Source organism: Eschscholzia californica, unplaced genomic scaffold (genome assembly GCF_041429995.1).
Source record: "Eschscholzia californica isolate CP2 unplaced genomic scaffold, dmEscCali1.0.p SCAF_3, whole genome shotgun sequence".
Taxonomy (NCBI): Eukaryota; Viridiplantae; Streptophyta; class Magnoliopsida; order Ranunculales; family Papaveraceae; genus Eschscholzia; species Eschscholzia californica.
This window is the reverse complement of record NW_028238420.1, coordinates 33756864-33782671: the sequence shown is the minus strand read 5'-3', so window position 1 is coordinate 33782671 and position 25808 is coordinate 33756864. Positions and strand designations below refer to the sequence as shown.

At 37.0% G+C, this 25808-nt stretch overlaps 2 protein-coding genes and 1 long non-coding RNA gene across 3 annotated transcripts; 2 read left to right on the top strand and 1 right to left on the bottom strand.

Annotated features, from left to right (window-relative positions):
• Positions 1 to 1012: 1012 nt before the first annotated feature.
• LOC147549715 (uncharacterized) lies at positions 1013 to 5951 on the bottom strand. Its single transcript, XM_086671310.1, has one exon. The coding sequence runs from the start codon at positions 4972 to 4974 to the stop codon at positions 1825 to 1827; it is 3150 nt and encodes a 1049-aa protein (XP_086527436.1). The 5' UTR covers positions 4975 to 5951; the 3' UTR covers positions 1013 to 1824.
• Positions 5952 to 7093: 1142 nt separating this feature from the next.
• On the top strand, positions 7094 to 13715 carry LOC147549714 (F-box protein At5g49610-like; the record flags this gene model as incomplete). The annotated part of the gene is made up of 3 exons (XM_086668377.1): positions 7094 to 7145; positions 12332 to 13406; positions 13661 to 13715. Coding segments are annotated over 3 exons (1182 nt in total), but the record flags the coding sequence as incomplete, so codon positions are not given.
• Positions 13716 to 18964: 5249 nt separating this feature from the next.
• Positions 18965 to 22687, top strand: LOC147549713 (uncharacterized). The gene is made up of 3 exons (XR_015238405.1): positions 18965 to 19248; positions 21361 to 21404; positions 22030 to 22687. It is a non-coding gene; the product is annotated as an uncharacterized LOC147549713 (long non-coding RNA).
• Positions 22688 to 25808: the final 3121 nt, after the last annotated feature.

Genomic DNA, 25808 nt, shown 5'->3' with positions numbered 1-25808 from the left:
TGTACTTTTCATCCGAGCACCAATGTTGACCAAAATTACCAGAATCAAGAAATGACCAAGATGCCCCTAACACGTCTTTTTCCTGATTTTAACCATTTCCGCGCTGAACTCCGTAAAAGACACCTGAGAATGAGAAACAAACAAAACATCAGAGTAACAGCTCGGAATAGACTAACTAGTCCAAATTAAGATATTCAGATGAGGCATTTTCATGACTCATCAAACATCCCCAAACTTAGATTTTGCTAGTCCTCGAGCAAAACCGAAAAATAACACTAAACCCATTTCACCACTTTCGTGGGGAATCACGATTGCACTTAGCACGTGCAACAAGCCGTTAAACCTCTAGGTTACCCTAGAGGACGAGTTTCGTCTCGTGAGGGTTTGCAGTGAATATACCCACAAAATTCAGAAATTTCAAAATCCAGAAGGGTCCAAATCTAATAGGGACTGAAAAATGCTTATGCGGTCAAATTTTTGAAAGGTAATAGAAACGAAATCTAAGTCGACCAAACCATACAAATGCTAAAAATTCCTTCACTAGTAATCAAGACCCGAAGCGCACGTGACCAGCCAATATGAGTATCATTTCGGTTCAGAACAGACAAGACTTTGATTACCGTCTCGATACATTTCGCCTCGACTACTGCCTCACGGTCATACACTCAAAAATTCAAATCACTCAGAAATGGTTCACTCAATGTGTGAGTATGAATATGAAGGAAAACTCAACACATGAAAAAAAACGGACTAAAATTTTGTGGACGACTGATCTCAAAGAAGGAAACAACCACTAATATGGAATGGGGAAGCTAACCAACTCTTCTCACCTGATCTACTGTCTAACAATGCTTCCTAGAGGTCGATATACACTAATGAGGATATGACTAGAACTCCTGAGAACTCGACGTCTTCAAATCTTCAAGAACTACTTTGGGATAAACACTTAAACTAAACAAACACATTTTTTTTTTTTTTTTTGATTTTTCTATTTCTTTTTTTTTCCTTTTTTTTTTTTTTTTTTTTTTTTTTTTCCTTTTTTTTTCTTTCAATACGCTTCTGGTAATAAACTCAAAATACACAACATACTTTCTTAACACTTTCCTTGGGGTATAATTCTCTCCACTTTACTTCATGCCTCATTCCCAGGGTTCTAACAAATGGATTTCTATCTTCTTCTAGTTGACACTGTTTTCAAGTTTCTCAGACTACAAGAGAAAGGTTTACTTCCTGATGACATCCCTAGTGGTTGTAAAATTTGAACTCAAGAGATCAAATGAGTTCTTCTTTCAATATTGCGAGGTTGAGTAGCTCTTCATTCTACTCAGAATTAGCTCAGAAGAGATCACTCAAAACAACAAGAAAGGCTCAGAATCTCACATGGTTAAGTCTCCACTAATGATCGATTAAGTTCTCTCAGAAAAGTCAACTCTTCACCTACCTAACACTCACATGGCTAGTGCACAGACAACTTCAAGACTCGAAATTCATGGAAAAACCTTTAGCAAACGGATAGTACAACCAACTAGACTCTATAACTATTAACAAGCAAAAACAACTAGATTCACATTTTCAATCCAAAAATTTAAAATTTTGAAAAATTTTAAACCCTTTTGAATTTTTGAAATAAGGACTTAGCAAAAATTTCAATCCCCTATCCCCAAACTTAAACCGAACATTGTCCTCAATGTTCTGAAGACTATGCAAAAATAACAGGATGAGGGAAAGATATTACCTGATTCGGAAGTCCTAAGCGTGGGTTGCCTCCCAGAAAGCGCTAAGTTTAACGTCTTCAGCCAGACGATTCAGATGTTTCAACAAACCTTAAGAAACAGCTCCATAAACCAATAGGCGAAACATCTGAGGATCTACCCACAACACGAAGTGTTTAGTGAATGATAGTCTCACACTTGTGTAAATATGCAACAGTGCTTGTGAGACTACCGTGATCAGAGAGAAATCCCCAAACTTAGACGACAAAAAGGTCGTTAAGTTTGGAAATGGACTAAAAAAACTATAGTCCTGATAGAAAGGATCTATGTAGGGAGGAGAAACCAAGTGAGAGATTGCACAAACTTCCCAACATGCTCCCGATGGACACAATGCAAGAGGATCTTGAGGATTATCAAAGACGTCTATACTTAGACTAGCGGTTTCCAGAACAGGTATGTTGGGTACTTCCAAAGGAATAACCCGACTTCCAGACTCAAACTCCCTAGAAATTGGTTCAGATAAACCTTCAGTGATCTCTTTTATCATGATGAAATCAGGGTCCTTGAAGAAATCTAGATCTTCACCTAAGTCAAACGAGTCATCACTTTCATTTAATAGATTGAGCACCCATGACTCATCATCTTCGTTTCTAGAAAGAGTTTCGCGGTTATCCATAAGATTATGGATAAAACGAGGTGTTGATACCAAAGATGACATGACCTCGACTTCTCGCTCCTCTAGAAGGGGCTCCAAAGTTTCGTCAGGACTAACAATTGATTCATACGATGGAAGTGGTGACTCTAAGGCTGGCAAACTAATCGACTCAGATACTAATAAGGAAGTAGACTCTGGTATGTTATCTATCTCATTAAGACTACCTTCCTCATCTAAGCATAAAAGTGTCAATAGAGTTTCTAAAGGATCTCTCGACTGAGTTGTTGGTAATGCATCTTGAACTAATAACTCCACCAAGTTCAACCCACTGAACTCATCTATGTCATCAGGGTGAAGTCCCGCATTAAAAATATTCATCTCCACCGTCATATTTCCAAATGACAATCTTAAAAGACCACTTCTACAGTATATGACAACATTTGATGTAGCCAAAAATGGTCGACCCAAAATGACAGGGATTTGACTTTGGGTGTCATGAACTGGTTCAGTATCTAGGATGATGAAATCTATAGGAAAGATAAACTCACCAACTTTTATCAAAACATCCTCTACTATGCCACGTGGTCGCCTAATAGACCGATCTGCCAGCTGAAGAACTACAGAAGTAGGTTTTATTTCTCCTAAACCTAATTGTAAGTACACAGAGTAAGGAAGAAGGTTGACACTGGCACCTAGATCTAGCAAAGCTCGCTCGATCTTATGGTCCCCTATAGTGCAAGGTAATGTAGGACTTCCTGGATCTTTGTACTTAGGTGGAAGGTTTTGCTGGATGATAGAACTCACTTGTTGAGTTAAGAAGACCTTCTTATGCACATTCATCTTACGCTTTCTAGTGCATAGGTCCTTAAGGAACTTAGCGTAAGCTGGGATCTGTTTAATTGCATCTAGTAATGGAATATTAATGTTGACTTGTTTAAATATTTCCATTATCTCCTCGAACTGAGACTTCTTCTTTGGCTCTACGAGACGTTGAGGATATGGAGCTCTAGGAATGTAAGGCTCAGTAACTACAGGTGGTTCTTCAGACTCAGGAGTCTTCTCAGGCTCATCATTAGGGACTCTGGTTGGCAAAGAAGAAGGTTCATGATCTATTTCACTATCTTCGGGAACTCCTACCCTATTATCAATCACCCTACCACTTCTAAGGGTGGTTACTGCATTGGCTTGATCCATTGGTTGTTTACCTAGTGTACCTTTTGGGTTTTGCTCAGTTTGACTAGGAAACATACCCTTTTCCCTCTGGCTAAGGGCTTCTGTAAGTTGACCTACCTGGATTTTCAGACTATTCAAAGATTGGTTGGTCTCTATTTGGCTATTAGCCAGTTTTATGAAGGCCTCCTCTAGAGAGTTCTTGTTCTCCGGAGGATATTGTGCACTAGGCTGAGCATAGGGATTCCTAGAGGCATTAAACTCAGGAGGGTTTATTGAACTGCTAGGTTGACTCTGGTTTTGACCCTTGTACCAAGAGAAATTGGGATGATTTCTCCAACCTGGATTGTACGTGTTGGAATAAGGATCATACTTCTGACGATTATCTGGCCTAGAGGTTTGATAAAGAAAATTGGCCTGTTCTTTTTCATCATAACCAAATAACAGGGTACACTTGTTCCCTATATGAGAAGGGTCTCCACAGACGGAGCACGGATAAGAGATGGATTCATTTCCAACACTCATGACCTGAGTGGGATCCTCCCTGAATGCTTTAGGCTGACCAAGTTCTAGGGCTTCTATTCTTCTAGCCATGGCGGCGAGTTTGGTTTCTGAATCATCAATCCTATAAATGCCACCTCTATTTGAAGTAGGATTTGCCCTAGTAGGGGGTCCTCTAGAAGTTTCCCATTGGTGGGATTTCTCAGCTAATTCTTCTAAAAAGGCCATGCACTCATCAGCACTCTTACCGATAAACCCGCCATTACAGAATGACTCTACCATGGATGTAGTTGAATAATTTAATCCATCATAAAGAATCTGGACTAGTCTCATTTTCTCAAAACCATGATGTGGACACTGTAATTCAAGTTCTTTGAACCTCTCAAGATAGTTATAAAGAGACTCTCCTTCTTGTTGCACAAAACTGTTAAGACTTTGCCTTAAAGTGATAGTTTTGTGTTTAGGGAAGAATTTCAGAAGGAACAAATTGCTTAATTCTTCCCATTTAGTAATGGAGTGAGGTTGTAAGGCATACAACCAAGATTTTGCTTTCTCTCTCAAAGAGAAAGGGAACAACCTAAGCTTCACTATTTCATCAGACATATTGGGGAATCTTATAGTCCCACAGATTTCTTCAAAATCCCTAACATGGTGGTAAGGATTCTCGTTCTCAACTCCACGAAAGAGTGGGAGCATTTGGATAATGCTCGGCTTTAACTCGAAGTGAGCCGTGGAGTGGGGTAACTGTATGCATGATGGTTGAGATGTTCTAGTAGGGTTCATGTAATCCCTGAGTGTCATAGGTGGATTTCCATCCCTGGCTTGGTTTAGATTTTCACCCATAGTGTCACTCAAAGAGAGATTGGCTAGAAGATTACTTAGATGGGTTTCTCTACTGATGAAACGACCTCTCTTATCACGATATCTATCGGGCATAAACTAGAGTCCAATGACCAAGGATATTCTCAAAAACTTTTTTTTTTTTTTTTTTTTTTTTAATCGAAAACCGAGGAATCACTACGAAGACCCTAGAGGAAAGCAAACACAATCAGTCTGACTCCACCAAGCAACCTAAACAGAATCTAGACGAAAGACAAGTTGGTCAGATTTCCCTTAAAAATCTAGACAGCTCCTACTTCGTTACAAAGCTTGAACTATAATGTTTATAAGGGTTACTCCGTCCAAGTACTACGATCAAACAACTCCTGGAGACGACCAACGATAAACGTTGTGATAGCCGTCCAACCTGGTAACGTTTCCTCTTCTCGAGGCGACCTTATAAAGAGTTGAATGAACTTTCCCTTTAGGAATGCCCAAATAAAAATTAAGTCCCTGAATTGTGCCAAAGATCCTATGAGCTCGTCACCTTAGGGGCTGATGTCTAATTCAGATTTTAGATTTTTTTAGGTGAAGTTTGGGATCGTGAATGTTGTTACCTATTTGGGCAAGAGAACGGTGATGAAATCCGTCTCCTATCTTTCAATTGGGTTATTGCCCTTACTAGAATGCTTACACTAAGCAATTCGATCAAAACAATTAGGCACACAAAACACGCAAATACCCACTGACAGGGGCTTCGTGGGTGATTAGAGAAATTACCTCCCGTTCCAGACGGGCGATGACCCTTGCAGACGACCCGGGCCACTCTCCCGTGAGTGTTCGAACCCGAGGCTTCGCTTTGGTTTTCGGTTACAATTTATAAAGCCCTCCAATTTAGGGTCAAAACTTTAATACCAAAAATAAAAACTAGAAAGTCTAAAAGTCTCTCTCTCACCAAAAATAAAAAAAAAATACTAAAAATAAAATGTAAATTTTCCTTCTTGAGCTCCTCTCCTTGTTGCGCCTTTTCCTTCGTTCCTTAGCGTTCTACACACCAAAAATGGAAAAGCAAGTCAAAGTGTCCAAAAATAAAAACTTACCAAAAATAGAAATAAAATTAGATTCAATTCAGACTAAGTCCCCGGCAGCGGCGCCAAAAACTTGATGGGCCTAGAAAGGTTATCCTAAATAGGTCTACACCCGCAAGTGCACGGGTGTCAAGTTGTAATAATTTCCGGTAAGACCGGTTCGTTCCTCAGAGACAAAGTGAAACCTATTCTAAGACTTGGAAGTAAGACGATTTTGAAAATGGTTTTGATTTTGGTTTTTAAAATAAAATAAATAAAATTACGGAAATGAAAATGAACTCAAATGGGGAGAGGAGTCTAGGGTTTAGGATTCCACCACATAAAATCACTTTTAGAAACAAATACTTAAAATGGTTAATTCTCTTTTTTTTATAACTCAGAATTTCGGATAATGAACTATCCTAATTCCGGGAGATGTTTTCATTAAAACCGAATAAAACATAACAATGTAATCATTTTATTTTAAATAAATAAATCTCTAAACTACTATTTATCAATTAATAAGTATGAACCGTCAAATGATTTAACATAAGCACGATGCATCAAATCGAAAAGTATAAATAGTGAAAAGAAAATCTATTTATCAAACTAAAACGAATTAAACTATGAAGCATTAATCAAGAGTTGATCAATAAAAATTATATCTCTAAAAGATCAAAAATGGGTTTCATCGTAAAACCCTAGATGAGAGATTTAGCTATTCATGATCAACGAGATTAAAATTAATAGAAGGATAAGAGAGAAAATGAAAGAAGAGAACTAAACTTTTTTTCTTTCTCAGAACTGTTTTCCCTTTGTAAACCAAACAGTCTCCTAGGGAAAATTATTTTTCTACAAAGTAGGAAACTTATTTTCCAGCAATTGTTGCAACCAAACGCGGTCTTCTTCTTCCTCAGAAAATTCCTCTTTCTGTCTCTCTTCTCTGTTTTATTTCAATCAAAATAACTAACACAAGCAAATTGAAAGATGAAGACTTTATTAGATGAAGAATTAGAAATAATCTTCTCTCTCTCTCTCTACAAAAACATGCTCATTGTTCTCTTTCTCTCTCTCTCTCTCTCTCTCTCTCTCTCTCTCTGTTTTCGTAATTCCTCTCTGTCACTAAAAGAAATACAATAGGAGAAGATAGATAATGGTCTCCCTCTCTCTCTGATTTATTTCTTGTTTATGTTGAGCTGAAGAGAGGACCGACCCCCAAAGATGAGATATCCAATAACTCTGTTCTTCTTCTGTTTTATACAAACAGAGGAGAGAAAATCCCAGCTCCAAGCTTGCTGTCTCTTTCTAAGAAATCTCCCCACTGATTTTTCTCTCACTAAAAATCTGCTCATCTTTTCCTTCTTTGTTATTTTATGTAGCAGAAGAAGAAATAAAATTAATCCCTTAACCGAATTCTTCGTATCTCAATCTTGCTCTTGATTTCTAAGAGTATTTTTCTACCTCTAACCAGCTCAATGTGTAGTATAAAGTTTCTGATTTCCATCTTCTCTTTCTAAGAAAAATATCGTCTTCCAATCTCTTTCCATATTTCTGAATGTTTCATTCTCGGATTTGAATTCTTTCCAATCCCGTACTGTTCTTGCCATTCACGTTTCTCCATCAACGCTTTGATTCAATCTCCTCAAATCTCTTCATCTTTCAAATCATATTTACTGTCTAAATTCAATTATCTTCTTTCCTTCTTGAAGTTTCTCTAAATCCCTCTTAATCAAATCTCTTTTACTCTCTTTCTTTAAAATCTTGAAATCTCTGTTAGTTTTCTTTTTAAGAAAACTTTCTTTTAAAAAAAGTAAAGGAATATATGATGGGTTATGAGAAAAGGGGAGATATCAAACCAATTGGTTAATTAGTAGTTTCTTAAATAAAATGAAGGGATAAGAGCAAAGGATTTGACCGTGTATATTTTGTTACTAGCCACACGTGATTATTGACCCGGCTAAGTTTTGCTACAAGACTGCCCATCAAAAGGAATGAAGAAGCCGCTTATTTGCTTGTTTATCCACGTGTTCATACTCCCATTCGTTAGATCACGTGAGACTACGGTAGTACAATGCTTCGTGTAACATGGAATCAACTCTTGAGGATAATCCGCTTGTAACCTTCGCATCCCAACTGTGTACCGAAACTTAGCCCTCACCATCAGATTGCACGCCATGTGTCCCTAGCAACTCTGTGCTGACCTTAGTCAAGTGATTTTGACTCAAATTTTGACCTTCTCTTACTTTCTCGTGCGGACTCCGATCCAACTCCCGTTTTCGGCCACGAGTTCGTCTTGAACTCTAATTTCATCCGATTATCAAAATAGACCAAACTACCACTGCACCATTAACACCAAATTACCGAAATGCCCCTCAAGTATGTCTTTATCATGGTGTTTTCGCATCGAACTCCGTAAATGAGACCTGAGAAAGAAAATCAGACAAACCATCAGAGTAACCGCTCGAACTGGACTAACTAACCCGAGTTAAGAGATTCAGATGGGACAGTTTCATGTCTCATCTTAACAGAAAAGGATGAAGCTACAACAGTGAAATCAATCAATAACACATTTTATAACATGAGCTCAATGTACTTTCTGCGATTTCTCTCTCTCACTTCAACAACTCTCTCTGTTTCTCTCTCTTTCTAACTCTCTGTTTCTCTATCTCTCTCACAAAAATAAAGAGAACAGTAGAAGAAAACGAAGAAGAAAAGATGATAATAAGTTTTCCTGTTTAGCCGAATGGAGATAATAACTCTTCTTAAGCTTTGATGAAATTCACTCTCTCTACAATTCTCTCTGATTTTCTCTCTCTCACAAAGAGAAGAATCATAAGAAGAAGAAGCAGAAAACAGTAAACTCGGATTCTCTCTCTCTCTAGCTCTCGGCTTTAATGGTGGATGGAGGCTCCTTCCCTCTCTCTACTGTTTCTGTTTCAGCCGTGAGCCTTCCTCTTTCTCTAATATTTCGATTCAATTGAGCTTTTGACCCCCCCAATCCAGAGATGATTCATCAGTTGTTCTTCTCTGTTTTTTTATATTCCATGGCCGACTCCCTCTCTCTCTACAATATTCCTTTCTAGATTAATCTCTCTCCGATTTTCTTTCTAAAATCCAGCTACCAACTACTTGCTTTCCTTCTTTCTATCTTCTTTCTATATAATGAAATTATCTATGAAAGAAAGAAAATCTCCTTCTCTCTCTCCTGTATATATCTTCAACCGAGCCCCCTCAATCAATCTCTCTCTTTACTCTCGGCTCTAAATGTGTTGTAAGAAGGAAGGAAAAAATGAGGGAGGGAAAGTTTGAGAAATTCTTCCCTAAAATATGGAGGCCAATCGGATGTTGCTTCCTGTCAAGAGAGAGAGAATATGTAGCATGGGCCCCGCCAGTAAGCAGCTACCACGTGAATATACTTGCCTGGTTGTCAATACCGTGTGATCCGGTGTAGCGGGGGCTACTGGGTTTAAGTGCGTCTCAGTAAAGAAGGCCGTCGGATGAAGAAAATAGCGGGAAAGAATGTTTGGATGTGTGGGACTAAGGAAACCAGATTGGGCGTGTTACACCAAATCATTCCCGGCCAAGTTTCATTTTGCTGCAATGATAGTACACCGAACTAGGGTGTTCCATACTTCGTATTTCGCCACGTCATATAGCAACATCCCACCAGCCAGAAATACGCCCGATGGTATCCCACTGGTCAACAATGTTAGACCCAACCTTTGACCTGCTATAACTCTCCCGTCCGTACTCCGATTTCACTTCTGTTTTCACCCACGAGTTCGTCTTGGACTGTACTTTTCATCCGAGCACCAATGTTGACCAAAATTACCAGAATCAAGAAATGACCAAGATGCCCCTAACACGTCTTTTTCCTGATTTTAACCATTTCCGCGCTGAACTCCGTAAAAGACACCTGAGAATGAGAAACAAACAAAACATCAGAGTAACAGCTCGGAATAGACTAACTAGTCCAAATTAAGATATTCAGATGAGGCATTTTCATGACTCATCAGTTGTATACCTCATGAGAAACTTCTCCTTGCCCGGAAATAGGTGAAAGAGTTGGAATCGATGTAGTTGTAAAAATTTTAGAACTCTCTTCTTCCATGGTTAACTTTCTAATTTATTTTGAAAAGATGATATAAAGAAACTATAAATGAGATGTAACACAGTTTAATGATAAACAAATCACCCGGATTGATTGTTTCGAATAAAAGAATAGTCGCCGGTAGGTGTCGAATAAATGTTGCACTCTTTTCTAGGTTTTGTTTTGGAAGAAAGTTGATTAGGATTCCTTTTTTGTTGGAAGAAGAAGATGGAAGAAGCAAACGAAGGTGAACGTCACCCACATTAAAACCTGGTGCTTATAGAGACCTCGGGTAAAAAACCATTGACCCGAGTCAACAAGATTTCTGGATGCTAACAGCTGTTTGGCCAGGTGCCTTTAGAAGCACCCTAATTCCATCAACAAAATGTTTTTTTGTTGTTTTTCTCTTGGTGTTCCGTCGTTAAAAAAAAAATTTCTCGACGGAACTTTGGGGACAATTACGAAAACGAACTATTACCGAAAGTAAAACCGTCGGTAAACTTCCGTTACTAATGCCCCTTTTTTGTAGTGGGTGGGAGGAGTAGTAGACTGGTGACACATAACCCCATGAGGTATCCCATGTATAATGTGTTGTCACTAAGAAGATACACCACATATGAAGCTCCTACACGATGACACCCCATTTAGGTAGTTTTATGGAAATGGTGGGCACCCACTGATCCACATATGAGAAGTTTTATAGGGTCCCCACATTCTTGTCAAAAGAGCCCCTTCATTAAAGTACATCCAAAATCGAGCATTTTGGTTAAAAAGACACCTCCATAAATGAGCATTTCGTTCTTAGATTTGACCAAACGACAAAGTTAACGTCGCAGGTCAAAGTTAACCCCTACCGAAATCCCCAAACAGCTCTTCCCTTTCCTTTTCATTCCCTTTCATCATCTCCTTCATTTCATCTTCTCTCTCTCTCTAAATTTAATAATAGGCAAACATCTCACACTCTCTCTTTTTTTTTCTCTCGTTATATCTCTGTCTCTTTGTGATTGAAACCGAAAAGCCCTAAGTTAAGATTTTCGATGGTTCGAAACACATTGCTTGAACACTTCAATCGACTCATTAGCAACATAAGGAAGAAGAATTTTCGATTGTTTTGAAACTCGTAGTTTGTATTCCTTTTGATGTTTTAATGGCATGAGATTAAGGATTTTTATTTATTTACTTTGAAAGTATGATTTCGGGCACACCATACCATTATGTGCACATAGACAACGACACGACCTCACCGAAGACCCTAAAACAGTACGAGCATACCAAACTCAAAAAACCTATGTTACTAGAGTTGTTTCGACATGCTAGAACCGATGGGTCTCTTGCAACTTCAGTACGCCCCACCGATTTTAACTACCTATGTTATTGGACCTCTTTCGGTCTGCTCGAACCGATGGGTATCTTAGAAATTTGGTGGAACCAGACCGAATTGACCTTCATGTTCCACTAAAAATTTCCTCGAATAACCAACTAATAGATCATAAACATATAAAAATGTGTGAGGAAACGCTCATGTACCTCTTTAAAAACTAAATCTTGTCCAAATATTGATTTTTCAGAATCCTTTGCTATTTCCCCAAAAAGAGAGAAGAAGAAAACGGATGTTTAGAGATTTGAGTTTTGGACAGATTTAGCCATTGCCATTTCAAGATGAGATTACTAACGTTGGATGATATACACCCTAAATGTGAGATATTTTGTAATCCATTGCACGGAGGCCGATTTTGACCAAACATGATCAATGAAAATCGACTAAGTCAGCGGGTTCATGGAGTGGCGCGTTAACAATAAATAACGGCCACAAAAGTATTTTATTATTTTTATTTTGACTCTAAATATTAGTTCCCTTTTTTAACATTATTTTCATCATAAAACAACCTTTCCATTTCTTTATGTTTTTGAATTGAACGGTCACTACCCTAGAAATTTTAGGAAGTTTGTTAGGCCGTCCCTTAATATAAACCCTAACGTCTTAACTATTTCCTTTCTTTCCAAATAGAAAGAGATTTTCTCATCTCTCCGAATTCTACAAGTAATATTTCCAACTTGTACCTACCTGACTTGGGTTTTGTTTTTTTGTCTTATATAAACCCTAACGTCTTAACTATTTCCTTTCTTTCCATTTCCTTTTCTTTTATATAAACCCTATCAAGTCTAACTATTTCTTCCTACAACAATTCTTGAGATCGTTCCAATTTAGAGAGAAAGAGAAAGAGAAAGAGAAAAAGCTTGAAGTTCTTGAAGGTTTATAAGAAAGTTGAAAACAACTTAACTACTAAGAGTAGTACTAGTAGTAGTGGCGAATTACTAGAAGAAGAAGAAAACTTAAGCCTGGTAGAAATATCAGATGAAATAATGGATAAGTTTCATTCTTCATCGGATGTGTTGTACGAGATCTTAAAAAGAATTCCACTAGATTGTCTAGTTTCAGTTTGTCCACAGGTTTGCCAAGACTGGCAAAAGCTAGCGTATGATTCCAAATTGAGATTAATTCATTCTCTAACAAACAAAGTTATTTCCGGGTATTTCACTCAGACTTTTCAAGGTGTGATAGGTTTTTCTCATACTTTTCTTCCTCCTGTCATCAATAATGGCAACCACCCTCAACTTTCACCACCTATCCCTTCACTTGACTTCCTACCCACAAACACAAACATTGTGGCCTCAACAACTTGTGGTATACTTTGTTGCCAAAGTGGATCTTATGATGAGGATTCAAGTAATTATTATGTATGTAAACCAACAACTCAAGAGTGGGAGGAGATTCCTAACCCAACAAGTAAAAATGGTCCACTTATAAGAATGACAATGGTGGTAAAAGCATCTCCTGAAAGAGTACATTATAAGATACTTCATTTATCTCCATCAAATAATGGATATAGTTGTGAAATATTCGATTCTAAGAAATATTCTTGGAAGATATTGGATCATATTAAACTTCCTCCTAATGTACACTTAGACTATTGGTGTGGTGTTCCGGTTGATGGACAAATTCTATATTCAACAGATGAAAGTATTCTTGTGTTTAATATTGATCAAGAGAGTTGGAACTTTATCGATCTTCCATATACAAGATTAGATATCAATAAGAATTCCATAAGCAAGATACAGATAGTGAATTATGAGGGGAAACCGGCATTATTTATCACAGTTAATGACTATGGATATGAATGGGGTGATGAGTTCCAAGATAGTAGAGTGCCTTCCAAAGAGTGCACCCATGAGCTATGGGTTTTGGAGGATGAATGTGGGTTGAAGAAAGGAAAGATATGGAAGAAGAAGTATAGCATTAACACAGGGTCTAAAATTGTTGGAAATTGCTATCCATCTCATATGCATTCGAGGGATATTGTCATAATGAAGAAGGGTGATAGATACGTGTGGTATAATTGTACCAATAACACATATGGTAACGCCACAGAACCGATGGCTTGGATTGCCGGACAAATATTCTACTTTGAGTCTGATTCATCTATTTGCGGTTTATATAAAAAAATCAAGTTTTGCACTTTTTTTGGGTTGTGATTAATAACCCCAGTTTACTTTGTAAGTCTAACGTCAATCTGTGTCTCCATTCGAAAGTTACAATGCCCTTGCTTTATTTTTTCGATAGTTAGTGTTTACTTTCTTGTTGCAGTTCTTTTAAGAAGCTGAGAAAAAGTGTGAGAAATGTTCCTAATAGTAAGGTATAATTCAAGTAGTATAGAAAAATCTTGTGTATCTAAAGATCAGTTTTGGACTAGACAAAGATCAACTTCATTGGAGTTCACAAACTTCCTTGGTTTTGCACATCTTCAGGAGTTATGGTAAGAGATCATACATTGAGTATTGTGGTGTCACTTGCTAACAAAAAAAGGTGGCAGATTAGAAAATCAAGTTGAAGGACTGGCGATGTTGATAACTACTTCGTGGATAAAAGTAGATATTATTAGAAAGATGCTAATAACAGTGTACGAATTGGGCGAGTTGTAACATTAAATGAACAAAATTGCAAACTGTTAGTTAACTATGTTTTTACTTGAGTTCTAATAGATGGTGGTGGATTTAGCGGGGATGCTAAGATCGGTGGTGTTTTAGTGGAAGTGTTTTATGAGATGGTGGTGGAGTTGTTTTATGAGATGGTGGTGGTGGAGTTGTTGTTTCAATGGTGGTGGTGTCGTTGTTTTATGAGATGGTGGTGGAGTTGTTGTTTTCTCCTGAAGAAGACATGTGTGTTTTATGAGATGGTGGTGGTGTTGTTGTTTCAATGGTGGTGTAGAAACTGATTCAGGAACTGATTGAGGATAAGGACAGAAATCATGAAATTACTTCACCATTAACGCCTCAAAATTACATCTTCTGGTATCCCAACGTCACTTGATCCATGTACACTTCAAAGCCGACCGACATGTATCGGCTCTTGCATAAATCTCTACACTTTAGCAGTCCGTTCTCCCACTTCTGTGAAGCAATTAGCCTAGCATGCAGCGATAATATCCTTCAATATTGTCTACTCCTCAAAGTTAGACATCATAGAAGTTGGATCAGAATCTAAGATCGATCCAGTTAGTGATGCGGAGCAAGGGAGAAGAGAGAGTTTCCTTTACTTAGTACAATAAAGGTTATGTTTCTTTGTTGGTCTTTAGGCCCTGTTTTGTTGGTCTTTGGGACCCTTTTGTTATTTTCGTTTTTATTCCGGACCGAGTGTTTTGATCATAGACCACTATTGGGAGTTTCTTCATCAACTTACAACTCTCTCTACCGATGAACCGAAATCAGAGGTGCTAACCAGAGATCTGCACGCCGACGGTTGACGGTGAGAAGAGAAGAAGGTGAAAGAAGCATCGGTTATAAAACTACCCTTAGATGGTTAGTGGCAGCTGCACCAGAAGTAGCCCACTAGTTAGATCAGGCAGCTCTAGAGGCACTCCAAGTGGACATAACTTGTCTTGTTTGTCCGATTTTGGTTGTGTCTTTGTTATTTTAAACTTCATGATGTAATTCTCATTAGCCTTTTCGCCTTTAAATGAAGTTTGATTTAAAAAAAAAAATAGGTTAAATTTTATTAACATTCCCATCCTGAAGCAAAAAGTAACAGATGAGCAGACATTCCATAATACTATCTTCACATATCGGCTTTAACTAATGAAAGACCGTTTCCACCAAAAACTTATACCAGTGTTTCAATAGAAACAATTAAGTGAGTAGTAGAGAATCGAAGTGAAGTTAATAGATGAATATTTTTCTCCATGAATAAAATCTTTGACCTAAGCATATAGATTCTATTGCTACAACAATCAAACCAGTCCAAACTTTTACACAGAAAAATCCCAATGCAAGAACATATTTTTTGTAGTATCATATATTAATTCCAACCTTACTTGTTTTAACTTGTGTTAAATTGGACTTCAAAAATTACCGCTATAACTAAAATAATGATTGGCTCTTACTTCTTTGAAAACGATTTCAAACTTTTCATAGCTAGCTTTTTATCATCTAAGCAAATATAGTCAAAGATTCTAAAACAACCAAAATGTCGTAAACAGTTGGTCTATTTCTTCCAGGAACTATATGTCTATGTATTTCTACATATTTGCCTCCAACTTAATTAAAGAAAGTTGAAATATCAGATGAAATAATGGATAAGTTTCATTCTTCATCGGATGTGTTATATGAGATCTTAAAAAGAATTCCACTAGATTGTCTAGTTTCAGTTTGTCCACAGGTTTTGTGAGAATAGTCCCACATGGGAGAATGGGTAACTAACAACCAAGAATATAAACTATAGGTCCTCTCCACTCATTGTCAATGGTTTTGAGTTGGATGGCCACAAACTTAACATGGTATCAGAGCTAGGCCCACACGTGATAGGCTTAAAAGCCACACGTGTTCCACGTTACCCGTAAAGAAAAAAAACACACGTATTAGGCTCAATTCCTCACCCAACAAGTAAAAATGGTCCACTAATAAGAATGACAATGGTAGTAAAAGCATCTCCTGAAAGAGTACATTATAAGATACTTCATTTATCTCCATCAAATAATGGATATAGTTGTGAAATATTCGATTCTAAGAAATATTCTTGGAAGATATTGGATGATATTAAACTTCCTCCTAATGGAAGTTTATCGATCTTCCATATACAAGATTAGATATCAATAAGAATTCCATAAGCAAGATACGTGAATTATGAGGGGAAACCGGCATTATTTATCACAGTTAATGACTATGGATATGAATGGGGTGATGAGTTCCAAAATAGTAGAGTGCCTTCCAAAGAGTGCACACATGAGCTATGGGTTTTGGAAGATGAATGTGGGTTCAAGAAAGGAAAGATATGGAAGAAGAAGTATATCATTAACACGGGGTCTAAAATTGTTGGAAATTGCTATCCATCTCATATGCATTCGAGGGATATTGTCATAATGAAGTATATCATTAACACGTGTGGTATAATTGTACCAATAACACATATGGTAACGCTACAGAACCGATGGCTTGGACTGCCGGACAAATATTCTACTTTGAGTCTGATTCATCTATTTGCGGTTTATATAAATAAATCAAGTTTTTTACTTTCTGAGTAATTTTTTAGGGTTGTGATTAATAAGCCCAGTTTAGTTTGTAAGTAATAATATTTCTGTCTCCATTTGGAAAATTACAGTGTGTTTGTTTTAATTTTCGATAGTTAGAGTTTCCTTAATTGTTGCAGTTTTTAACTTCTAAATAAGGTTTTTGATAATATTAAATTGGTCTTTTATGTTCTTACTTCAGTAGTTGTCTTTCTAGTCGTAGAACTCTACCATATCTACATGTTAATGTGTACCGGGCTTCATATTTAATGATTAAATTAATTATTTCACTTCCTTGATCTTTTCTTTAATTCCACATCTTAAATCAATCAACCTATAGTAAATCATTTCAAAACAGTGCTTTAACAGAAAAAGGGTGAAAAAAGAACGTAATTAATTCATTGATAACACAAAAGTAGAAAAGGAAAAATGCATGTTTGTATCTAAAACCTCGGACCACGTAATGCACGTAACATGATAATCGTACAACATTAGTTGAAATTTTTTTGCGGACAGAAAAAATATGTCATATTGACTTCGTTTAAGCTGATTCTTATTTAGTCGTTACTGCAAGACTTTACGAGAACATGTAGTGCCAGGTCTTCAAAAGAAACCAAGCCTGTTGTGGGACTGCCTCGGCCTTTTGGGAATTGTAGGCTCAGATTCATTCATGTTCTTCTAACTGAACAGGGTGTTTAGTTTTGTGCATCAAATGCTTTAGTGCGCTTAATTTGCACTGAAATCCTTACGGGTTTTCAAGCTCAATGAAAAGATCGAGAATATAAATGATCAATATTGGACATTACGAGAAGAGGCGGAAGTAAGTTATTAGCAGGCTAGCAGCATTCTGAAATACTAATCTAACTATTTTCTTTGAGCAGGTTCAAAGTTTTGGGGAACCCTTCTTCTTGATCATTCATGAAGGAGAGACTTTAGCAAAAGTGAAAGTGTTAAGGTATTAAACGTTGTTCTGTAATACCTTTTTTGCCGATGTCAGCTTACGATTTGATAAACTGATGTACTGATATCGAGGCCTTCAAATTTCTCATCAGTGAAAATTTGCATTTCTGTCAATTGGCCGACCCGAGTACCTTGTGGATGCGGACGTAATTTCCAGTTGTTTCCAGGTCCGTCTGGCTGAACTTATTGTTTATCTTCTTTGGAAAACTCAGGGAATTATATAATGAAGAACTTCTTGGAAATGAAGAACTATAATGTATAACAGTACTCTTTTTATAGTATTGAATACAAAAAAAACTTGAACTTGTTCCATTCCCACCCCTCATTGATATTATGATGTTCAAAGCAAACCAGAGGAGTACAAGTTTAGGAACTCCTCTTCCCAATCCCATTCAATCTCATCATCCCCATTATTATAAAATTCTTCTAATTCTTTCAACTTACACTCCAATGTTCCATGACAATACTTCAAAAAACCAACTTCATCGTCATCCTCACTGCTGCTGCTTCTTCCTGTTGTAGTTTTAGGTTTAGGGGGGTCTACAAAAAACCAACTTCATCGTCATCTTCTCGAGATGAGGACCCAGACGACATGTATTTCTTCCTCTGATCATCATTAGGAGGAGTATTTTGTTGGTATCTTTGAAGGATGGGAAGAAGTTGAGTTTTATTTGGAGGCCAAGTACTACTAAGAGAACCATCAGGAGGAGCAAAAGAGATGAAAGCAACATCAACACCACAAAGGGTAGATAACTCAAATGTCTTTTTCTTCAAATTACATGTTTTTGATTCGTAACTCTTCTTCTTCTTCATACCAGATTTCTCTTTATGATCACCATCAGCCCTCTTTCTCTTATTATTAGGGTTAGGGTTAGGGTTAGTGTTCATCATCATCATAATTTCTGATTTTGAATAAAACAGAGACAAATAAGCAGAGAAGAAAGTATTTTTAATGATTGTAAAGAGAGAGGAAGAGATTGAGATGAGATTAATCAAGTTCTTGATGGATAATGAAGCCGTGTTGATATTTTGGTAGTGTGGGTTAGTAACCGTTAGAGTGAGAGGGCAAGAGATGAATCAAGTTCTTGATCAAGAAATAGAGATTGGATTTCTAGAAAGAGAAAGAGAGATGAATATCAGGTTCTTGATTATGAAGAAGCACTGGTGGTGGGGTGGATACTCCTATTTAATGAATTAGAAAAAGTAACCGTTAGACACAGAGGTGAATTTTGAATATTGAGCCGTTGCCGCGTGAATATATTCGGGGAGCAATATCAGCCGTTGATTCTATTCGCCGGCCCATTAGTTCTTGAGTATTGAGCCGTTGGCGCGTGAATATGTTGGGGAAGTAATATCAGCCGTTGATTCAATAATCACTCATAGTCATAAGTTTAATATCAGCGGTTGAGTTTCTGGGGGTGTTTGGAACAGGTTAATAATTGGGATTCTATTGTTCTCTCTCTCTCTCTCTCTCTCGAGAGAGAGAGAGAGAGTGAGAATCCATTTGGGGCTGATTAGGTTTTTGTGCACACTAGCTGCTAGAGAATCCATTGATTTCTCTCTCCACTGTATCGTAAGCTCTCTAAGTTGAACTCAACAAAAGGAAGTGTGGCTGATTAGGTCATGAACGAATGGATCTTGAATCCTCTCAATATATTTGAGATCAGCGTTTCTGTCCTTCAGCAAATTCAAGCATTTTAAAGCTGCCCTCCAGGTGATTCCTCTCTCCCCAGTTTCAAATTCTCATTTATTTTTTCTGATTTTTGTAATTGTAGTCAATTAATTATGTGGGTTGTGTTCATTTTCTAGCTTTATTTTAGTTTGAAATAGGGTTCCAATCAAACACTGTCTATCTGTATATAACACTTGGAATGAGTTTCATCATTTGTGTTAGCAATCACTTTTCCCAAAATCTCAAAACATTTTATGTAACGAAAGCCCGTGGGTCTAACAAGGATTGGACTCTAATGTGTACTCCTCGTATTTTTGTTAGCAAAAACCTTTCTAGTTTTTGATGTCTTATCGTACGATGACCATGCAAAACGAGTCTATCTTCTATGGAAAACCGAGGAAATTGTAGCAGCCGAGAAATATTTTATGGAGATTTCGGAAAAACAAATTCACCTATGGGTCACTTTTAAACTGTTTTTGCAACGAGAAATTTCAAGGTAAGGCAACAAAGCTCCTACAAGAGATGAAAAAACTGAAAGTCGAGTCAAATGGTTTTGCACAGAATAGCCTAATCGTTCTACATATAAAGTTAGATGAAGCCGAGAAAATATCAGCTCTCGAACAAGAAATGAGGGTAAGAAATGTAGCCCCATCACATTTTTACTTATAATTTGTTGATGAGTAGTTATGGGTCATTAGAAGATATTGAAGGAGTGGAAGAATTCACTAAGAGGTGGAGTGGGCAAGTCAAAATATGCGTGACTGATCCTTTTATCGCAACCTAGTTGGAATATGTGTTAGTGCGGGTATGAGTAGCAGAGTCGAGATAAGAAAGATGCTTCGGGAACAAGAGGGCCTTCCATTTTCTTCTTATATGCAAGTATGGGTAGCAGAGTCGAGGGTTAATAGGTTATGGGAGTCTCTAAAATCTTTATATCCGAAAATCACCAATGCAGTTTATCTCACAATGCTTCAAACACTAAGTAGATTGAATGATTTGGATGGAGTCAAAGAAATGCTTCGACGAATGGGAATCAGTACAAGATGGTTAAGATGTAAGAACAATTAATGTTGTTATCATTGCTCACTCAGACACAACATGGTTTGCGTGGTGCAGACCCGCAAAACACTATATCACTTCTTACTCAATACCAAAGTATGAGTAAGTTTTTATAAGCCTGTACACTTCAAAGATCCTTGAACCAGTCCATGGCACCATCCTAGTCCGTAGGATGGTGGTCCGCGTGATCAACGTGGGTCAGGATCTCAGTGGCCGGATCAGATCTCATCCATCGGATGATATTCAATCTAGAAAAAGGAAAGGCTCCAGCGCTCCAACATGGGAGAGGATCTCAACGGCTGGATCAGATCTCGTCTGTCGGATGATATTCAATCTACAACAAGGAAAGACTCCAGTGCTCCAACATGGGAGAAGATCTCGGTCAGATCGGATCCCGTCTGTGGGATGACATTCAATCTACAAAACGTAAAGGCTTCAATGCCCCACGTGACGATGTGAAGTGCGTCTCTATTCTCTAAAGCGCCATAATCGCCTGTTCGCCCTCGTGCACGAACTACATGGTGCAAACCACGCCGAACACTGTATCATTTCTTACTCGATACCCAAGTAAGAGTGAGTAAGATATCATAAGCCTCTACTCTTCTCGTTTAGTACTTGATTGATTTGTCTTCAAACGAGAAGATAAAGGAATGAATTCCATCTCAAAAGGAAATAATCGAGTTTTGAGTTTTCTCTCCTTACGATTTTTGTAAGTTTGTTCATGCGAAAGTTCCAGAAGGACAGAAAGAGAACTAGAGACAGAGAAGTCGTTAATGCAAGAATCGAACCTAATAGTGGTTATCAATTCCATCTTCACTTTTATGAATACACCTGATTTTCTTTCCTTATATTTTTTAGGTTGTCGTGAATATGATACCAATCTAACAATAATATTTGGGGTGGTTGAGAGAGTTTTGACATAGTATTAACCTCTAGAATTAGTACAACGAGAATACTATCGATTAAGATGCACCTCACACCAACCTCTGAATTAACATTCATAGCACGGTATGAACACGAATTCAATACAATATAGTTGCTGATTTAGACACCTATATTTGTGTATAACTTTGGGTGCTTCTTATGTATATGCAGGATGTGTTCCGTCATTTGTGTGATGTCGCTTTTCTCATTTTTAGGTAACTCTTTAGTATTTTTTGTTAGGATCTTATGTTACTATCAACATTGCACTGTTTATTAGGTACCGTTTTCTTAGAATCGCCAGCTAATTGCGTTTATCTGTGATTATGGATGTTTGTACTTCAACATTGCACTGTTTATTAGGTACCGTTTTCTTAGAATCGCCAGCTAATTGCGTTTATCTGTGATTATGGATGTTTGTACTTCAACATTGCACTGTTTATTAGGTACCGTTTTCTTAGAATCGCCAGCTAATTGCGTTTTCTTAGAGAAAGATAGACATTAGGAGAACCGCTCAACCGCATAACACTATTTTATGCTGCAATAGCATCTTTATTGTCTCTCTCAATCTCATCAGAAATAACACTTTGCTGCTGGAAGGAACAACTTTTCTTCTGATTCACTGTTTGTACTTCAGCAAAGTATGGATTGCATTGACAATGTCGCGTCGTTGCGTCAATAGGACTGGTCACTGGTTCAGTCTAAGGAGATGAAATTTCTCACTTCGTCCATCTTTAATATTGGTTCAGATCTCTACAATATTTGCTATTGGGTAGTTAATGGAAATTTTTATCATGTTACTTCTTTTTTACTTTTTCTCATTGATGTTTGGTTTTATGGTAGGAGTATCAAATGCATCAGCATCAGCAACGCCGAAAAATTCACCTTCTCAAAAAGTAATCATGCAGCTCTAAAGGCCTTACCTCCTCGAACAACTGCTGCAACTTCAGATTCCATAGCGTCTGCCACATCTCCCAAAGGTACAACTCATTTATGAATGAGAATTCTGGAGAGTCTTATTTTATCATGCAATAGCAGTAAGTCTATTTGGGCTGCGTCACCGGCTGATCATAGCCGAGCTCATGATAAGCCATGTTTTGGGGTCTGGTGATTGGCTGCTAGGCGACTGCGAAAAGTCATTACTAAGTATAGATCACTCTGAAGCTTGTAATTCTGCTCTACTGTAAAATTGTTCTTATGGTATAACTGTATGAAGTATTTTGATCTTTTGATATTCATTAAAGTTATTGTCGCTCTATGTGTGAAATAAAACTTGGAGCAGTTACGTCATTCCTTTCCTAGTCTTAGTTATTAGGTCGAGTAAGTGACTGAACTATTGCATATGAGAATGTTTCAAAAACTATATGAGCATGTATCCAAGTATTTTACACATGAAGGATTCTAGAAAGCTTCAGTATTTGGTAAGACTGCAGTTGTAATTCGTAATCTACTAGCACTTTTTATCTAGTTGTAATTCTCTTGAAAGTAAATTACTACTAAATGGGCATTTGAACCCGGCAAATAAGACAGTAATTACTCGTTTGGAGCCATTGAGGTATACAATCAACATAGAACATATGCGAACATGACATCTCTAGTTGTAATAGAGCCTTCAACTAGTATTCGTAGTCAATTTAGAATCACCATCAAATTCAATATTCTTTAATTTGTCGAATGAGGGATTGAGAAGTCGGAACCATCTTTATCTGGTTAGTTGATTCCATCAAAGCCCTTTCAATCTCTGTCGTTTCTTCGTGAACACAGACATTAGACATCAAAAAATCCATAAAAATTAGATAAGCGGTTTTGGTTTCTCCGTTGGCAACATGGGTTGCTAGGTCTAAAATAGTCTCGATTATCTTTAATTCAATGAGTTGATCATCAATATGGAATGAAGAAAGATTGGTGCAAACGGTACAACGAAAGGTTGAATAATACTTGAATGAGTCGATCAGTGAAGACGTGTAGGATTACAAACAAGACGCGATATACATAGTGGATCAGTGAAGATCGGACACCGCTAATGTGAGTTGGGGTCCACATTATCACACTCGACCATCTCCTGTTTTCTAAGATGTCTTCCTTCTCCTTTTTCGTCAAAGACAGAGGCAGAGATTTCTCACAGTAACAACTTTACATCCTTGATTCGCTAGCATTTTGTAGCTCATGCAACTAGTTTTCTCATTGTCTTTTCATTGTATATCCCGTGGAGATTGTGATCTCGTAATTGTTTTCGAGTTTGATGGGATTTTCCCCATCCTTTAAAAACCCGGAGCAAAATTCTGGTCGTACATATGATGATTCAATGAATTAAAGAGAAGTTATTGGTATTGTTCTTAATAAACATGCATCTTCCATTTAAACGAAACCCAAAACTAACATCCACAAATCAAAAGTTTGATGAATCCCCTGGGTATTAGTAGCAATCCCTCAATATACAAACTTACTGCCTCGATGAGTATTATCCAAACAAAGACAATAAAAAATAAAACAAAAGAAGAACTAGGGATGAAAATAAAAGAATGAAATTTTATTAACAAAAGTATGAATTTCAAGTTTCAGAAAGATCACTAATTGTACAATTCAAAACTTAAGTGGGCATTTGAAAGCGACAAATAGTAATGACTCGTTTGGAGCCAATGAGTTATACAATCAGTATGGAACATATGTGAACATGGCATCTTCGTCAATAATGAACCCCTTTCGTATTCCTCCAAACAGACGCTACAACTAGTACTAGTGTTTGTTGTCGAATCACCAAAATCATACGAATCATATACTTAAGTCTATCTCAGACATTTCTTCTTAATATACTTATTATTCTTAATTCTGTCATTATTGGATTCTTTGTTGGCCAATCGAGTTGCATAGTTAGTGATTGACTTTACTATTTTAAGTTCAATTTCTTGATTATTGACTTGGAATGAAGAGAGATTAGTACTAATAACATAAGAAAAGAGTGAATTAAACTTGAACATATCTGGGTTAAGACAAAATTTAGTAACAGTTGCGTTTGGTTCCAATCTTGATTCAAGAAGAAACGTTTCTTCTTGATTTTCTGCTGATCTGACCAACCATTTAGTACCCTTTTTCAGTCGAATATCGAACTTGAAATTAGATGATGAACTACTAGTAGTACTACTACTACTCTGGGTTAATTGCTCATCTGTTTGTTTCTCAAACCAAATTCGATAAGCAAGATTTTGATATTCAAGCTTGAAAGAAAGGGTATCGTTTATCATTGATATCTTAGAAAAGAAGAACACAAAAGAGAGAAAGTTGTGGAAGGAAGACAGGAGGAGGAATTTTCAAGAAGATGATGATCAGAGAGAAAGATGAATGTTATTTGCCGGTGGAAGTCTGTATTTATAATTAGGGATTTTTGCGGTACCTTCAAATTTGTACAAATAGAAAATAGAAACTTGTCAAATAAAAGGAAAATAGAAACTTCAAAAATAAAAGGAAAATAGAAACTTCAAAAATATGACCGTTTGTTTTCTTTCTCAAAATTAGAAATAGGATATTATCCAAATTGCCCCTTCTTTATAACTAGTTTGCTATCATACAAAATGTCTAGATAACCCTCTTTTTATATTTTCATTATATTTTCAATACACTGACTAATAAATCATACAAAATGTTTCCCAATGTGTCCTTATTATTTTTCTCTTTATGGATTTCTATTTTATTTCTTTCATGTCCAACGTCATCTTATTTCTCTTTAATGGTTGCTCTCTGTTGATGAAAGTTTTCAAAAAACTATTATTTTTCTTTTCAAATTTAAAGTTCTTTTATGTTTCTCTTCTTTACCATATGGTTCAGTTCTATCATCTCGAATCAATACTTACATAATTTAGTATGGGAAATGGAAACCAACACAAAAATTCTTAATCAAAGATTTTGTACTATCAATCTCATTTTATCATCTTTCTACTTCTTCACCATATGTTCCAGGATGGAGGAAAGAGCAAAGTAGAGAGAATGTACTTGAAAACTCACATGTACGAGAAATTCGCTTTTGTCCTCTTCAAGTGCATGAGAATCAAATAAGAAACGAAATCAACCACTTTCGGTCGGTATTGTTAGTTCAAGAATGTGAGCAAAAATATATGGCATAAAATTAACAATTAGTCATGTTCCATTAGATAATTAGGTTATTATTCATGGCTTCTTTTTTGTAGCAGATGAAGTTTCTCAGTTTTGTTGAAAGATGATTATTTCATTTGAGCTGGACAATAGTTTCTATCTCAAAATAATTCTAGGTTGAGGGGGAAGGTGGTGTTTTTTTCTTGATATTGTGTTAGCCTGAATTTTGATAATTTGACACGAATGTATTTCAGTGGGGCAGGCGGATGTGGATATTGGTGGATATGACAATGTTCACCAATGTCTGGAGGCATTAGCTGTGAATATCAGAAATGTCCTCCAATGTTTAAGATCTTTCTAACCTCCACAAATGTTTGGGCTTTGGTCTTGGACATTTTGAATATCCACGAATGTTTGGGATATCTAGGCTGTCTGGGACACAAGATCACATACATTAGAGACATTTTAATTCAATGGGTAATTGAAGACATTAATATTCTTTAGAGTAAACCTTGGAGAGATGTTGGAGAGAGTGT